The 18,439-nt window shown below is 47.0% G+C and overlaps 1 protein-coding gene across 7 annotated transcripts in view; it reads left to right on the top strand.

Annotated features, from left to right (window-relative positions):
- DYSF (dysferlin) overlaps nt 1-18,439 on the top strand; it is a 326,279-nt gene that overhangs the window by 283,989 nt on the left and 23,851 nt on the right. For all 7 annotated transcript variants that reach the window (XM_050943290.1, XM_050943287.1, XM_050943285.1 and 4 more), the window contains 2 exons: nt 5,150-5,291; nt 18,234-18,333. In XM_050943290.1, coding sequence (XP_050799247.1) covers nt 5,150-5,291; nt 18,234-18,333 — 242 coding nt within the window. The remainder of the gene's footprint in view (nt 1-5,149; nt 5,292-18,233; nt 18,334-18,439) is intronic.

Here is an 18,439-nt window from a genome sequence, read left to right as displayed (position 1 = left end):
GGGCTCACCTCGGACACCTTCGTACGCAAGGCCTCTGGTCATCACAGGAACTGGCGCTTCACATAAATGTCCGAGAGCTGAGAGTGGTTCGCCTGGCGTGCCAGGCGTTTCAGCAACATTTACACGGCCATTGTGTCTCAGTGTTCACAGACAACACAAGACCCATGTATTACATAAACAAGCAGGGAGGGACTCGATCTTCCCCCCTTTGTCAGGAGACCATCCAACTCTGGGACTTCTGCGTAGCCCACTCGATAGACCTGGTAGCGTCCTTTCTCCCAGGGGTTCGGAACACTCTGGCAGATCGACTGAGCAGATCCTTCCTGTGTCACGAATGGTCGATACGGCCGGACATTATTCATTCAGTTTTCCAGAAGTGGGGATTTCCACATAGACCGATTCGCCTCCCTTGCGAACAGGAAATGCCAGATGTTCTGCTCCTTCCAGAGTCTTTCACTGGGATCGATCTCGGACGCATTCCTAATGTCGTGGATGCACCAGTTGCTTTATGCCTTCCCACCGTTCCCGCTGGTTCACAAGGTCCTGCTAAAACTCCGCAGGGACAGAGCGCACCTAATCATGATTGCGCCAGCATGGCCCAGACAACACTGGTACACCACGCTGCTCGACCTGTCAATAACCAACCCAATTACTCTGCCACTCCACCCAGACCTCATAACTCAGGACCACGGCAGTCTTCGCCACCCAGACCTGCAGGCCCTTCACCTCACAGCGTGGCTGCTGCATGGCTAAACCAGTCAGAGTTGCGCTGCTCTGCTCCGGTACAACACATACTCCTGGGTAGCAGGAAGCCTTCCACTCGGTCAACATATCTGGCCAAGTGGAAACGTTTCTCCTGCTGGTGCGCAACGCAGAATGTTACTCCCTCTGAGGTCTCAATCCCTACCATCCTGGTCTCTTAAGCAGCAGAGCCTGGCGGTATCTTCTTTGAGGGTACACTTGGCGGCCATCTCCACATTCCATCCAGGAGAGAATGGCCGCTCTGTGTTCTCGCACCCTATAGTTACTAGGTTTCTCAAGGGTCTGGAGCTCCTATACCCCCAAGTACGCTGCTCCGCCCCTACCTGGGACCTCAACCTAGTCCTAAACAGACTTATGCTTCCACCATTCGAGCCGTTGGCAACTTGCTCACTGCTATACCTGTCCTGGAAGACAGTTTTCCTCGTAGCCATTACATGGGTCAGACGAGTCTCCGAGCTTCGAGTGCTCACGGTGGATCCACCGTACACTGTCTTTCACAAGGATAAGGTACAGTTGCGACCACATCCAGCGTTCCTCCCTAAGGTGGTATCGGCCTTCCATACCAATCAGGACATCTTTCTTCTGGTCTTCTTCCCGAAGCCGCATTCATCTCGACGGGAACAACAATTACATTCCCTAGATGTCCGTAGGGCGCTCGCATTTTATATTGATCGGACGAAGCCCTTCCGTAAATCCCCCCAACTCTTTGTTGCAGTGGCTGACCGGATGAAGGGCCTACCTGTCTCCTCCCAGAGGATCTCCTCGTGGGTGACGGCGTGCATCCGCACGTGCTATGACTTGGCTCATGCTCCCTTGGGCCACCTCACTGCACATTCTACCAGGGCTCACGCTTCATCTACTGCCTTCCTGGCTCATGTACCAATCCAGGAAATATGTCGCACAGCTACCTGGTCCTCGGTCCACACCTTTGCTTCACATTATGCTTTGGTCCAACAGTCTAGAGATGATGCAGCCTTTGGCTCAGCAGTTTTGCATTCTGCCACATCTCACTCTGACCCCACTGCCTAGGTAAGGCTTGGGAATCACCTAACTGGAATGGATATGAGCAATCACTCAAAGAAGAAAAGACGGTTACTCACCTTTGTAACTGCTGTTCTTCGAGATGTGTTGCTCATATCCATTCTAAACTCGCCCTCCTTCCCCACTGTCAGAGTAGCCGGCAAGAAGGAACTGAGGGGTGGTTGGGTCGGCTGGGGTATATATCCGGTGCCATAGCGTTGCCACTCCAGGGGGTGCCCAGCCGACCCACTGAGTGTTGCTAGGGTAAAAAGTCTTCCAACGAACGTGCACGCGGTGTGCGCACACATAACTGAAATAGATATGAGCAACACATCTCTAAGAACAACAGTTATGAAGGTGAGTAACCGTCTTTTCTCTTGGGATAGACTTCACCTGAGTAAGGAAGGAAATAGACTTCTAGGATGGAGGCTCGCCCAACTGATTAAGAGAGCTTTAAACTAGGAATTTGGGGGAGATAATTGGGAGATACCCAGGTAATCTCCACCCCGGAATTTAACATTGAGAGGGAAGAAAACAAAGTAAGAGAGGATACAACCGTGGGCAGAAGAATTGACATAAGGAGGAAGGGTAGTGTAGATACCAATCTAATAGATGATGCTGGTGGTAGAATGTCTGTGCCTAACCGGGTAAAGAATGTCAGTGAAGCCAAATGGCAAAAATTAAGACGTCTGTACACTAATGCGAGGAGCCTAGGTAACAAAATGGAGGAACTAGAGCTACTGGTGCAGGAAGTGAAACCGGATATTATAGGGATAACAGATACATGGTGGAATAGTAGTCATGACTGGAGTACAGGTATTGAAGGCTATGTGCTGTTTAGGAAAGACAGAAATAAAGGCAAAGGTGGTGGAGTAGCATTGTATATTGATGATGAGGTTAACTGTAAAGAAATAAGAAGTGATGGAATGGATAAGACAAAGCCTGTCTGGGCAAAAATCACACTGGGAAAGAAAGCTACTAGAGCCTTCCCTGAGATAGTGCTTGGGGTGTGCTACAGACCACCGGGATCTGATTTGGATATGGATAGAGACCTCTTTAATGTTTTTAATGAAGTAAACACTAATGGGAATTGTGTGATCATGGGAGACTTTAACTTCCCAGATATAGACTGGAGGACAAGTGCTAGTAATAATAATAGGGCGCAGATTTTTCTGGATGTGATAGCTGATGGATTTCTTCACCAAGTAGTTGAAGAACCAACAAGAGGGGATGCCATTTTAGATTTGGTTTTGGTGAGTAGTGAGGACCTCATAGAAGAAATGGTTTGTCAAGCTTTCTTCCCCACTTTGAACTTTAGGGTACAAATGTGGGGACCTGCCTGAACACTTTTAAGCTTAATTACTAGCTTAAATCTGGGACGCTGCCACCAGCCAGAAGTCTGTGTCTGGCACACTTCTGTTCCCCCAAAACCTGCCCTGGGGAACCCAAGACCCAAACCCCTTGGGTCTTAAAACAAGGAGAAATTAACCATCCCCCACCTTTTCCCCCGCACCAATCCCTGGTGAGTTCAAACTCAATCCCTTGGATTTTAAAACAAGGAAAAATCAATCAGGTCCTTAAAAAGAAAGCTTTTAATTGAAGAAAGAAAAGGTAAAAATTATCTGTGTAAAATCAGGATGGAAAATGCTTTACAGGGTACTCAGATTCATATAGACTAGAAGGACCCTCTCCCCCAGCCTGAGATTCAAAGTTACAGCAAACAGAGGTAAAAATCCTTCCAGCAAAAAGACACATTTACAAGTTAAGAAAACAAACATAAGACTAATCCGCTTTGCCTGGCTATTACTTACTATTTTGAAACATGAAAGACTGATTCAGAAAGATTGGAGAACCTAGAAGGATGTCCCATTCCTCTCAGTCCCGAGAGCGAACAACGAACCAAACAAAAAGCACAAACAAAGACTTCCCTCCACCAAGATTTGAAAGTATCTTGTCCCCCTATTGGTCCTCTGGTCAGGTGTCAGCCCGGTTCACTGAGCTTCTTAACCCTTTATAGGTAAAAGAGACATTAACCCTTAACCATCTGTTTATGACATGATTGTAGGGGACAACCTTGGTTCGAGTGATCATGAGCTAATTCAGTTCAAACTAGATGGAAGGATAAACAAAAATAGATCTGGGACTAGGGTTTTTTATTTCAAAAGGGCTAACTTTAAAGATTTAAGGAAATTAGTTAGGGAAGTGGATTGGACTGAAGAACTTGTAGATCTAAAGGCAGAGGAAGTCTGGAATTACTTCAAGTCAAAGTTGCAGAAACTATCAGAAGCCTGCATCCCAAGAAAGGGGAAAAAAACCATAGGCAGGAGTTGTAGACCAAGCTGGATGAGCAAGCATCTCAGAGAGGTGATTAAGAAAAAGCAGAAAACCTACAAGGAGTGGAAGATGGGCGGGATTAGCAAGGAAAGCTACCTTATTGAGGTCAGAACATTGTAGGCATGAAGTGAGAAAGGCTAAAAGCTATGTAGAGTTGGACCTTGCAAAATTAAAACCAATAGTAAAAGGTTCTATAGCCATATAAATAAGAAGAAAACAAAGAAAGAAGTGGGACTGCTAAACACTGAGGATGGAATGGAGGTTAAAGATAACATTATCTATATGAAAGAAGCACCTAGAGCCCCAACAGAGACCAGGGCCCCATAGTGTCAGGCGCGATGGTCCTGTGTTATCACTAGTACAGGTATGTCTACAAGTACATTAAGGGCTGTTACAAAGAGGACGGTGATCAATTGTTCTCCGTGTCCACTGAAGGTAGGATAAGAAGTCATGGGCTTAATCTGCAATAAGTGAGATTTAGGTTGGATATTAGGAAAAAACTTTTTAATTCTAAAGTTAGTTCAGCTCTGGAACAGGCTTCCAAGGGAGGCTGCGGAATCCCCATCACTGGAGATTCTGAAGAGCAGATTAGACAAACAGCTGTCGGGGATGATCAAAATTTACTTGGCTCTGCCTCAGCGCAGGGGGCTGGACTTGATGATCTCCTGAGGTCCCTTCCAGCCCTTCATGTCTATGATTCTATGACAAAGATTTTTTTTACTTCTAATTTTGTATTAAATTTTGTACTAAATAAATGTATAATTTTGTGTTAAAATGTCTTACAGAAAGTTCTTTTGAAATTACTGACCCAAACTGTCAAAGCTAAAGTTAGGATCCCTTATGTAGGTAGGTCCTAGGTCATTTAGGACTTTGTAGGTAAAAAAACAACATCTTAAAATCACTTGGAAACCAATAGGCAATATGCCAATCATCGTTCCTTCAGTACTCTTTATTATTTTCACCCATCAGTTTTAAGTGAGTTGCTCAAAGATCCTGTTTTCATTTCATTACTCAGTGCCTTTGTATTTTGCAGCTGGATGACTGGCCACGAGGAGAACAAACAGAAGACCGACGTGCATTACCGGTCTATGGGAGGGGAAGGGAATTTCAACTGGAGATTCGTCTTCCCTTTTGACTACCTTCCCGCTGAGCAAGTCTGTCACATTGCTAAAAAGGTGAGTCTCTTATATCCGCCTAGTTATAGTCCCTGGGGGACTGACTATACTTCTTGTTAGAGACAAGGTGGATGAGGCAATATCTTTTATTGGACCAACATTTGTTGCTGAAAGAGAAAAGCTCAAAAGTGTGGTCCAGTAAAAGATATGACCTCACACACCTTGTCTCTTTTATCCTGGAACCAACACGGCTAGAACAATACCGCAAACAATGTGTGCTTGTTCTACCCAGCAAACAACACACTGAAGTTACACAATGATATGCCTGCCATTGATCTATTTTTACATGGGAAAGATGGGAGTGAAGGGAGGTTTTATAAATCCAGGAAACATTCATCTTCCTGTGAAAATTATGTAAAGGCAGCGTTAAGAGTGACACTTCTTCCCATCACGACAGAGTCCAATAGCAGGGTACTCAGAGAAGAGCAACTGTGACGGCCATTATCTTTGCCTACACTAGGATTGAACAAGGGACCTCTACGAGCAGGAGTCTCTGCAGCTTGAACCAAAGTGCAAGCGTCTCAAGTTGTGAGCTGTAACAGACTCTTAGCTTCTGTGGATCAGGCATGCGTTGAGTAGGGTGACCAGGTGTCTGGTTTTCGACTGGAACACCCGGCCGAAAAGGGATCCTACCAGCTCCGCTCAGCACTGCTGACTGAGCCGTTGATTGTCCAGTTGGTGGTGCCGCACAGCAAGGGCTAAAGCAGGCTCCCTGCTAGCCTCCACACCATGTGGCTCCTGGGAAGCAGCCGGCATGTCCTCCCTCTGTTTCCTATGCATAGGGGCAGCCAGGGGGCTTTGCATACTGCCCCAAGAGCATCCCCCGCAGCTCCCATTGGCTAGGAACCTTTGGGACAAGGCTATTCGGTTTTGTGTGAGTAGAAAGTTGACCAGTAATTAGAGGGTAATTAACATGGAAAAACTTACCAAGAGCCATGGTGGAGTCTTCATCACTGGCATTTTTAAAATCAAGATGGGATGTTTTTCTAGGAGTCCTGCTCTGGTTCAAACAGTAACTAATTCAGGGAAGTCCTATGGCCTGTGCTGTGCAGGAGGTCAGGCGATCACAATGGTCCCTTCTGGCTCCGAATCGATTAATCAGTGGGTTACACAACAGCAGTGGTTAAGAGGTTAGAGCAGGGGTTCTCAAACTTCATTGTACCGTGACCCCCTTCTGACAACAAAAATTACTACATGACCCCAGGAGGGGGGACAGAAGTCTGAGCCTGCTCGAGCCCCACTGCCCTGGGTGGAGGGGTCAAAGCCCGAGCCCCAGTGCGCCAGGCAGGGGGTCCAAAGCTGAAACCCAAGGGCTTCATCCCCAGGCAGGGGACCTGTAACCTGAGCCCCACCACCCACAGCTGAAGCCCTGGGGCTTTTGCTTCAGCCCTGGGTGGTGGGGCTCAGGCTTCAGCTTCGGTCCCAGGTGGTGGGGCTCGGGCTTTGGTTCTGGGCCCCAGCAAGTCTGAGCCAGCCCTGGTGACCCTGTTAAAATGGGGTCCCGACCCACTTTGGGGTCCCAACCCCCAGTTTGAGAACCACTGGGTTAGATGAACTGACTCTGGAGAAGGGGTTCTGAACATATGAGGCAGCAAAGTGCTAGTAAAAGACAGCCACAAGGGGGATCTCACAGGCCTTCAGAGGGCACTCGACTTACCTCATGTGTGTCCAGCTGTAGCAGTGAACCCAGAGATGAGGAAATTGTCATCACGTATCCTGAATTGGAGCCAAATATACAATGATGGTCCTCAGCACTGTGCTGGTGATCAAGCTAAAAATAGTCAATTATCTTCATAATGTGGCTAGGCAAAAAGGAAGGGAGGGAAGAACCTACGGATATTGGAAGGGGATAGGTGTCAGGGAAGCCTAGGAGCAGTCAGGGGTGTGCGGATGGGTAGAGCTAGACATGCTGGGATTAAATTAAGGAAAATATAGGCAGAATATCCAGGAATACTTTCAGGGGTGGGGGAGAGGTGTGAGATCTATTCTATTTTGCCCCAAATCCCCCACCCCAGTTCTCCTCAGAAGGTTTTTTTTTAAATGGGCCCCATCTCTCTCTCAAGGATTTGGCTTGCTTTGGGGTGGTATCATGTAACCTGCACACCTCCTGGGTGTGCTGTTCTGTCCCATGTAGTGGTGCCGAGACCACTTAGTGAGAGATTAATGAGTCTGCTCTACAGCCTTAGCTAAGGGCCATATGGCTTTTAGCTCATGCAGTGGAGACTCGTGTATTTAGCTCCAGAGGTCCCAGGTTTGATCCTCCCTGCCGGTGATAGGGATCTGTAGCCATTATAAGTGGGGGCTCATCCAGGATTTCCACTGGGAAGTCTCTGATGCTCGGGACGTGCTTCCTCAGCTAGGGGAAGTATGTAACCCTACGCACCTCCTGGGTGTGGTGTCTGTCCCGTCTAGTGGTGCTGAGACCACTTAGAGAAAGATATTAATGAGTCTGCTCCACAGCCATATGGCTTTTAGCTCATGTGGTGGAGGCTCATGCATTTAACTCACGAGGTCCCAGGTTCGATCCCACCTGCCGACAACTGGGGTCTGCCGGTGTTACAGTTACAAACTCCAGTACTGAATTAATCCTCCCACAGGAGTTCTTGTCTCCATCACGCTGCCCTGCCAGTAAGAACTTGGTCTCCTTGTGCGTTCAGCCATTGGTCTCTCTGCCTAAGAAATCTTATTGGAGTGTGGTCATTTGCCTGGATGTGAGCTAGATTAGGAGCTGCTCTCCCAATTCCTTTCACAGGAAGAGAACGTTCTGGAGTTAGATGGATTGGAGCCAGTGCTTTGGTGTAAAAGACTCCTTAGTTCCATTACCAATCCCCTGAGCTAGCCACCTCCTTCCTCCCCCCGTGAAAGTGCCCAGTTTCAATGTGAATCGCTGGATAGTTAAGCTGATCGACAGAATCATAGCTCTACTCATTTCACGCTTCATGTTAAACAAATCAAAATACAGTGTGTAGCACATTCAATTATCCCCTTTGAAAAAGCAAAGCCCCCCTGCTAAACCCTTTAAGAAAATACATCCCACTGTGCTGATATTGATTCTTCTCCGACCTCATGTCTGCCAACACTGCATCAGAAAATAAACAGCTTGTAAAATAGCTCTGTAAAGGCAAAAATAACGAATGAAAAGCCATGCTTTGTGTTTGCAGGACACATTCCACTCCTGCAATTTTTGATCTCGCCATGTGCTGTTTGAACTCTGGGTTCATTATGGCTGCTGTAAAAAGCCCATGCACTGATCTTTAAATACAGCCATAGAAAGCGGAATTTAAATCAAAATGGTCCGACAGCAAATTCTAAGCAGCTAAAAGCCACCTGCGCCCAGGCCTCCCGGAGGTGGTGTCGAGATGAGAGCACTGCAGAGAAGAGTGCCGGCATTGGCTTTTCGCTCCTTTGTTTGTCCCGGGGCTACACGCTCTGTTAGAACCCTGAGCTCCCCATTGAGAGATGGACCTCGGAATGCAAAATTCAGATCCGGATTGCAAATATTCTCCTTAAAATTCAGGGAAAATCAAATGAAGAAGTTTGCTTAAGGCTTGTCTCTGCTTGTAATAGCGTAATGAATCATCAAAGGTAGAGATGCATAAAGATCCATTGAATCCTCTTCCTCATTCCTCTGCCAGTGCAAAATCAGTTCCTACAGACTTTCCTCCAGGGCTTTGGCTAGTTTTGTTTTAAACAATGAGCTTTCTGCTACTTCCCTTGGGAGAGCACTCCGCAGACTAATGGATCTCACCCATAGAAAATGTCCTAATACTCACCCTGAATGTTCTTCCTCTACTTCCCCTTCATATTGTGTGATTCTTCTATAGCAGTGGGCTCCAAAGACCTAGATGAGGGCTGGGTGCTATATAAACATATAGGGAGACGCCACCCCTACTTCAATCGTATTTAAGACAAGACACAGGAAGTGGGTATAACAAATGAGAGTGGGTAGTTGAGGTGAGAGCGGGTGGATAACAGTGCTAAGAATCAGTGGTTACGTAGGATAGCTGGGGGCATGCCTTGACGGTTCTGAGACATTTAAATGTAGGATGTGTGTGTAAATTAATACGCCCCCAGCTTATCAAAGTGCATCAGCACATGTTTAAGTCCCTGTTGAAATCCTCTGCTTGAATGCTTTGCTGAATCAGGGCCCAGATATAGCCGCAAACTTGACCGGTTTTCTGCATAGCTGTTATCAGTTGGCAGTTTCCTGTAGGCATCACGGTAGCAGTGGGTCTTAAGATGGATCTGAAGTGAAGCGGGAAGTGACACTGTGGACTAGTGGAAGAAGTGAGCAAGAAGGAGACTTACATCCAAAGACTTGTTTTTTTCCCATGACTCCTAGCTTCACCCGTGTTCAGCTGAGAATGAATCCCTCTCCCTCCCCCATGTGTAAACCCTCCCAGCCCTCATCCTACCTCCCTTCCTGGTAAGTTGGTTCCGCCAAGTAATTCCTGTCTATTCACTGCAATTTGTTGATGTCTTCCTGGTAGCAACTGCCCAGGAGTGTTGTGGGCCAGAATTTCTTTTGGGGTAACTTGGCCATTGCATTCCGTGGAGCTAAGCAGATGTATGCCAGCCTGCGGTCAAGGGGAAGAGCCAGAGACTCTGTGAAGTCCATTAGGGACTTTGCTGTTGCTATTGATTCTATGTGGAAGGTGCTCTGCTACTGGGACAGCACTATAAAATCCTAAGACAAGTCGGTAGACAGACAGATCTGGCTCAGTATGCTTATCACATATCCCCCGGGAGTTTCTCCCTTGAGTTATGCGGACAGTTACCCGTTTCTTTCCTCCTTACAAAAAATAACCAGAATTACAATGACTGCAGCTACCACACCATAGCTTTCTCATGGTATACGGTGATTTTCACCTTGAAAGATACCAAAGCTCCTTGAAGAACTTAGGTTCTGATCATGCAAGGTTCTGAGCACCCTCTGTAGGATGCCAGGGAATCTCAGCTAACACTGGATTCATACGCTGAGGGCCTGCAGGGTCAGTGGCACATTCTTTAAAGCCCTTTCTTTTGAAAATATTTGCATGAGGTCATGTAAATCATAGAATCATAGAATATCAGGGTTGGAAGGGACCTCAGGAGGTCATCTAGTCCAACCCCCTACTAAAAGCTGGACCAACCCCGACTAAATCATCCCAGCCAGGGCCTTAAAAACCACTAAGGAAGGAGATTCCACCACCTCCCTTGGGAACCCATTCCAGTGCTTCACCACCCTCCTAGTGAAATAGTGTTTCCTAATATCCAACCTAGACCTCCCCCACTGCAACTTGAGACTATTGCTCCTTGTTTGGTCATCTGCCATCACTGAGAACAGTCTAGATCCATCCTCTTTGAAATTCCCCTTCAGGTAGTTGAAGGCTGCTATCAAATCCCCCCTCACTCTTCTCCTCTGCACACTAAACAATCCCAGTTCCCTCAGCCTCTCCTCGTAAGTCATGTGCTCCAGCCCGCTGATCATTTTCATTGCCCTCTGCTGGACACTCTCCAATTTGTCCACATCCTTTTTGTAGTGGACACGACAGTCCAAATGTGGCCTCACCAGTGCCAAATAGAAGGGAATAATTACTTCCCTCAATCTGGTGGCAGTGCTCCTATTAAGGCAGCCCAATATGCTATTAGCCTTCTTGGCAACAAGGGCACACTGCTGACTCATATCCAGCTTCTCATCCACTGTAATCCCCAGGTCCTTTTCTGCAGATCTGCTGTTTAGCCAGTCAGTCCCCAGCCTGTAGCAGTGCCTGGGATTCTTCTGTCCTAAGTGCAGGACTCTGCACTTGTCCTTGTTGAGCCTCATCAGATTTCTTTTGGCCCAATCCTACAACTTATCTAGGTCACTCTGGACCCTGTTCCTACTCTCCAGCATATCTACCTCTCCCTCCAGTTTAGTGTCATCTGCAAATCTGCTGAGGGTGCAATCCATCCCACCATCCAGATCATTAATAAAGATATTGAACAAAACTGGCCCCAGGACCGAACCCTGGAGTACTCTGCTTGATACCGGCTTCCAGCTAGACTGATCACTATCCGTTGAGCCTGACAATCTAGCCAGCTTTCTATCCACCTTTTCTTTCTTCTCATGATTAGAGCTGGTTGGAAAATACAAGTTTATTCCTGTGACATAGTGTGCACAAAACATTTTTGTTTGAAATTTTTAGTGGAAAATTGTGATTTTTTTCAATTGAAAAAAATTCAAACTGAATTTTACATTTTGTTCAAATTTTCATTTCATTTTGGTTATCAAAAATTGGGATAAAACCAGTAATTGATTTTCAGTATGGCGATTTTTTTCCTCCTTTTCCTGCTTTTTGCCCTCCTTTTCCAGTGGAAAAAAAAATAAGGAGAATGTAAAATACAGAAGACAAAGATGACATGAGGGAACCTGAAAACGGAATATATTTTGGTTTTTGAAAAATGAAATGAAAATTTCAAGCTGAAACAAAAAAAATTCAGTTTGTTTCTATTGGAAAAATCAAATTTTTCATCAAATCTAACATTTGCATGTCGATGAAAAATATTTCAGTTGAAAAATTTCAGCCAGCTCTATTTCTGATTATTGACTTTATTAATAATAAAAGAAACTAACGTATACAGAAATGGATAACATAGCAAGAAGCTGGAGGGCAAAAATGTACGAGGAATATGATATGCTAGACATTACTGAAAGATAGTGGAATGACAGAAGTGACTCAAACACTCTGGTACCTGGCTATCAATTGTATAGAAAGGACAGATTGCAGAGACTGAGCAATTAGCACTATGCCAAATACATTCCATAGACTGCAATGAAGCACAATTCTGGAGTAGAGAGCACCATGCTGTAGGGTCTGGAGAAGGGGTGGGCAAATTTTTGGCCTGATGGCAACATCTGGGTGGGGTAATTGTATGCAGGGCCATGAATGTAGGGCCGGGGCAGGAGGTTGGGGTGTGGGAGGGGTGTGGGGTGTGGCAGGGGGTTGGGGTGCAGGAGGGGTGTGGCAGGGGGTAAGGAGGCTCATGGCAGAGGGTTGGGCTGTGGGGTGCAGGAGGGGTTCGAGGTGCAGGCTCTGGCCCAGTGCTGCTTACCTCAAGCGGCTCCGGGGTGGCAGCAGCGTGCAGGGAGGCTAAGGCCAGCTCCCTGCCTGCCCTGGCCCCGCGCTATTCACGCAAGTGGCCAGCATGTCCAACAGTGGCTCCTGGGGGTTGGCAGCTGCGCTGCGAGCTGTCCTCACTTGCGGGTACCACCCTCAAAGCTCCCATTGGCGGTTCCCTGTTTCTGGCCAATGGAGCCCTCTGCCTCTCCCCTCTCCTAGGAGCCACAGGGATGTGGTGCCAGCCACTTCCAGGAGCAGCGTGGGGCCAGGGCAGGGAGGGAGCCTGCCTTAGCCCCACCGCAGGCTGGATTGAAAGCCCTGACAGGCTGGATCTGGCCTGTGGGCTATAGTTTGCCCTCTCCTGGTCTGGATAATAAAAATCCCAAGTCTATTATTATTGCTATGCACTGCACAGTCATATAGTAATAACAGTATATTGCACGTGGGGTTAAGGTGCCAGCTTCCTGATCAGGGAAAGGACTTTGAGGGTAGAATTTTAATGGAGACTGTTACTACCAATCCCAAGAATTAAAAATGATGTCAGTTCCCCCTCAAAATCATGAGGTTGGCTTAAAAATCAAAAGAATTTAAAAATAAGAAATGTTGGGTTCTTTTCATCTGCCTTCTAGTTTTTGAGCCTGAAGAGGTCACATTTCCAAGCTTTTGTTTGTTACCAGGAAGGCTAGAAACTGAATTTTTGTGAAAAGTGAAAACTGAGATTCTCTTGCAGTCACCTGACTCCAAGAGCTGGGGCTTGAAGAAAAACACCAAGGATAGTGAAATGCTGGATAAAATTGTGAGAGTTGGCAACAGTCGTCAGAGTTCAAAGAGGCAACGTAGTCAAATGAAACAGTAATAATGGATGATTTCAGCTGCCTACTTATTAGAAATCGATGAAATGTCCCAGTAGGACAAGGTTCAGAGAAGCCATTTCGTGACACCTTGAAGGATTGCTCCCTGGAACAGTTAGTTCTTGTCACAAGAGGAGGGGTTCAGCTGCCACAAGAAAAAGCAGAAAGCCAACCACCAATGAAATGTCCCCCTGTGGAGCAGCCATAAGGAAAAAATGCAGGCTGTGGGGCCAAAGAAGAAGCTCTTTCCTCCAGGCACAGGCTGAAACAAGCCAGACTTTCTTCAAAGCTACAGACTGGAAACCAGCAGTCCAGGGTCACGTGGCCTCAGAGAAAATGCTCTTGACTTTGTATTCAGTAGAACATAAACAGCCCAGAAGAACTGCAGCCCTGTCAACACTTTGCTAGCGAGAGGAATAATTTCTTATGCCTCCCTCCTGTATAAGTCACAATCATAAAACATTTACACATCACCCCCACTCCAAACCACTGCAAAACAAAACCGATGGTCACTCACCCGCTTTTCCCTCCCAGGCTTGTAAAATTGTTGCAAAGGGTAATTTTATAGTGCACCTTTGCAGCAAGGTTTAATCATCGAGGCAAATTTCTCGCTGCTTCAAAATAGCCCAAAAATGTAGCTATGCATCAAATTCCTCCCCTTTCCCCTCCACCTGATCCTTTTTCATAGCCTAGTTTCCAGATTTGTTCCACAGTGTCCCCTGGTTCACATGGCTCCTAGGAGGAGCGTTCTCCTGCTGGCCAAACCACACTGACGGTATTTTTCCACAAGAAAGACCAAGCTGTACCGATTGTGCAAACTCTGTGTGCTGTATCTGAATCCGCCAAGCACCTCATCCTGCGTGAGTCATCCTTAGTCAGGCAGCGAGCCTCAGGGTTGATCATGTGAGTAAAAGCTGTATTGTTGGACGGTGAATGTGCCTATCGCCGACCAAAAGTTGAGGGCCAGATTCCGATACCCTGGCTGAGCAGTAACTGAGTATGTGAGCAATCCCATTGTGCCAGATTCTGCTGCCCAGACTCAACAGCACCTTATTCCACATGTTGTTATTGGCATTAGAGTAGCAATGAGAGGCTGAGATCAGGGCCCCAATACAGTCCCTGCCTAGAGGAGCTACAGTCTAAACCGACAAAGGGTTTTGCGGGGGATGCAGAGATAGAGAAGGGACCTTGCCTAGGTCACACGCAGCTCAGGAGTAGAGGCCAGGTCTACCAACACCCAAGTCAGCACCCTGCTGCTTTCCGTATGGTTGAATTCGATGGGTCTATGCCCGGAATAATGACCTGCTCAGGCCAGGTCTACACTGGTGAACTTACAGCGGTACTGAAGCAGCTGCACCGCTGTAAGATGGCTCACGTAGCCGCACTGTGCCGACGGGAGGGACCTCTTCCGCCCACATAATAAAACCAGCTCAGCGAGCAGTGGTAGCTGTGTTGGCAGGAGACGCTCTCCCACCACCATAGCTCTGTCCACACCGGCGCTTCCGCCAGTGTCACTTATGTCGCTCAGGAATATGGGTTTTTTCACACCCCTGAGTGATGTAAATTGCCCTGACAGAAGTGGGTAGTGTAGACAAGTCCTACGTATGAGTAAAGCCATTAGAATCAGGCCGACTGAAATAAAAATGGGAGCTCCCATGGAGCATGAGCTAGCGTGGCGGGACTTGGCTCACAGATGGGGCCCCAGCGTTTGGTTTGTTGTGAATTCTTTGTGTCACCCCATGAATTGCGAATAGATTCTATATTTCGTCCCTGTTCCCGACATCATTTTTTTCGGTGGCAAAAAATATGGAATCTGCTGGTGAAGGTCAATTAAATGCCACTTGCTTTTCACTGTGGCAGATACTGTGAAATTGAACATACAGTGATATCTTCGGCTTCTATGATATGCTCACCCTTAGAGCCTGGGGACCAGTTATCCTCTAAGTCTCTGCTCCTCTTGGCAGGAGCTCCGCCTCTTTCCTTCTCATGAGGAAAAGGAGGCCTCTCCCACCTCCGGCATTTAAAGGGGTAGGGCAGAATTTTGAAACTCAGGTCCCTTGGAGTTAGGCCCTTCCCATAACTGGGAGTTACAGGTGCTCAGATCTTCCCAAAATGAGGTTGCATAGTGTAGGTACCTAAAACAGGGATTTGGTGGCTCACTTTAAGACATCCACGTTTTAACCATATCTCTTTTGTAAGTTGGCCCTCCATATTCATAACACTTCCCAGAGGACTCTCTCTTGTGGATTCCTCTTTGGGTAGCTAAGAGTCCCTCTGCAGGGTAGGACATAATCAAAATGTAGGAAAGGAAAGACTTGGGCAATGGTCCTTTTTAGCAGTTTTAATTTAGAATAAGTTATTAGCTGGGGAAATGACTCCCCTCCCCCGCCCCCTTAAAAAAACACACATTTAACCAGTTTCTTGGAGGACAAAGTGAAAAAAATGGAACTTTCCATTTATTATTTTATAATTTTTCTGGATTCTAAAATATTTAAGTTGCATAAATAAAACACCCCATTTCAAAACCATCAATGTGTTTTTACAAAGTCAGCAGAGGGTTGGAGATAAATTGAAATACAACCTTCCAGGGGGATCTCTTAAATGAAGGGAGTATCAATGGGGTTTAAATGCTCCCCTCCTCCCACCATCGCCCCTGGTCAATTATTTATGTTTTTATGGAGTCTGACACATTCTTTTTACTTATATTGCTTGATATAATGAATGCGAGGTTTGTAGCTCCAGTGATGAATTTATTGTGGGGCAAATGTGTCATGAATAATGCCCATGTTTCCTGGTTTTAATTAAATCAAGTTCCATTTATGATAGTGCCATGTTGAGACGGGATGGCGTGAATTCTTGCCAGCGGGATGCACCCTGGCTCTTAATGAGAACATTCAACAGAGATAGTGATCCTGCTCCTGCGTCCCCTATGTGAGCAATACTCCATGGATTAGATCCAGGAATTATGAAGCCTTCAGTGTGCGTGTGTCTCCATCTCGCTCTACCGAGGCACCTCACTCCTAACCTGCAGGCACTTTCTAATTGCCTGGTACCGGGCCCTTTTTGAGAGGACACTGACCAATTGTACCAAATTAAGTGGCAGGTTTTTTGACATGGGCCAATATCCATGATCAACTAGGATGATGCCACCACAAGCTTCATCTCACTTGCAGCCTACATGGGGCGTGAACCCAAGTTTCCAGAGGGAAGATTTGCAAACAGCAAACCTGGCTGATGGTGAATGGAGGAAGAGCACCATATCTAACGGAAAGTGCAGGGAACATTTAGATAGTCACAGTACAATTTCTTATGTCAGCATATGGTCAGAGCACCAGGACTAACATCCCAGCTCTTGCAAAAAGTGCCATGGGATCTTTAATGACTAAGTGTTCAAGGCCTATGACTCTTCTGGTGGGACCATTGCTGAAATATTAGTGGGACTGTCACAGGGTCACTCACCACACTGGCGCCTCCTGCTGGGCATTTTGGGAACTAGCTCAGTCCCAATGGGTGCACACTCAGGTGGTGGTGGCTCTCCCGTCCTTGCCTCCATCTGCAGAGCCATTATGGCTCCTTCCTCTTGGCGTCTGCTTCGTGGCACAGCCCACCGGCCGGGTCACCATCCAGTTTCTCCCCCTGCCGGGGGACTCCTCCAACATGAGTCCAGCCACTCCTCGCAGCAACTTGGCAGTCCACAGCCTGGCTGCTCCTTCAATGGCTGGGGGAGGAGGACAGGCCCGCCCACTACTCTGTGCCCCGGGACCCTGCAAACAGAAGCTTCCTGCTGCCTCTTCCTTCCAGCTCACTGTCTCTATTCCCTGGGCCACTTCCCCTCAGCTTCAGTTCCTTCTGCTCCTGCCTCTGGCTCCAGCTCCTTTACCCTCTTCCCAGGGCCTCCAGCCTGTAATCTTGGCAGCCCATCAGGAGCTCTCCCTAGCTTCCCCCTGTCCCTGCGAGCACCTGCCCTTCCCCTGGTGCTGGTCTCTCTGTAGCCCCCTAGGAAGCCAGTCTTCTCCTGAGGGCTCCCTACAGCAGATTCCCTCGCTTTGGTCTGCAGCTTCCTTTTATTTGGGCCTGCTGGAGCCTGATTGGCTGTTTCCCCTGCAGCCACTCCTTTGGCTGCCTGCCGCTCTGCCTCCATAGGTTGGTTTTAACCCTCTTAGGGCCAGTGCAGGGCAGGAGCCCTGTTACAGGGACCAAGACTCGTCTGGTGGGACCATTCCTGGAATACCGTATCCAGTTCTGTGGTTCGCACTTCAAAAGATGATGAAAAATTGGAAAGGTTCAAAAAAACTCACCAGAATGATTTGAGATCTGAAAATCATGCCGTCCAGTGAGAGGCTGAAGAAACTTAATCTACTTAGTTTATGAAAGAGAAGGGTAAAAGGTAACTTGATCAAAGGCTGTACAGCTATGTATGTGGAAGAGATTTCTGACAGCAGATGGCTCATTAATCTAGCAGAATGAAATCCAGTGGCTGGAAGCGGAAGGGAAACAAATTCAGACTAGAAATAAGGCATACATTTAAACATGGATGGTAACCTGGGATGTGGTGGGGTTCTCCATCATGTGCAGCCATTCAGTCAAGACTCAGTATCTTTCTATAAGATCTCCTATAGCCCAAACAGAAATTGTGGTCTTGATGCAGGCCTCTGTTATGCAGGTCAGACTGAATGATTATGATTGTTTCTTGAGGCTTTAAAAAGTATGAATCCAAAAGAGAGATCCTTCAGCAGCATGGTACCTGTTACCACCCTTCGAGGTCATTGGCACTGGGTGGTCTAGGCAGCAGGAGACACCTACACCACCACTGAATGTCTCCCATCCATCCATTGACTAAGGCCAGTGCTTATAACACGTGAGAACTAATGAGATTACAGTCTGTGGTAGAGTGGCTGCATGCACTGAGGGAGCTAAGGACACACAATGTATGAAATGATGATTGCCACTGTATTCCTCTTTCTGCTCAACATCTTTTCTGGTTTGTTTCCTTTCCCCTGTGACCACAGGAGCACTTCTGGAGCTTGGACAAGACGGACAATAAGGTCCCACCCCAGCTTATCCTCCAGATCTGGGACAATGACAAATTCTCTTTTGATGACTACTTGGGTAAGTTGGGATGTGTCCTTAGTTCAAAGAACTGATTTCTCAGGTTGCTGTCGATTCTGAAAAATATATAAAAAAAAATTCGATTCGACCTGAAAAGTAATTTTTA

This window comes from Gopherus flavomarginatus, chromosome 3 (genome assembly GCF_025201925.1).
Source record: "Gopherus flavomarginatus isolate rGopFla2 chromosome 3, rGopFla2.mat.asm, whole genome shotgun sequence".
Lineage (NCBI taxonomy): Eukaryota > Metazoa > Chordata > Testudines > Testudinidae > Gopherus > Gopherus flavomarginatus.
The sequence above is the reverse complement of the archived record's forward strand: the minus strand, read 5'-3'. Positions and strand labels throughout refer to the sequence as shown.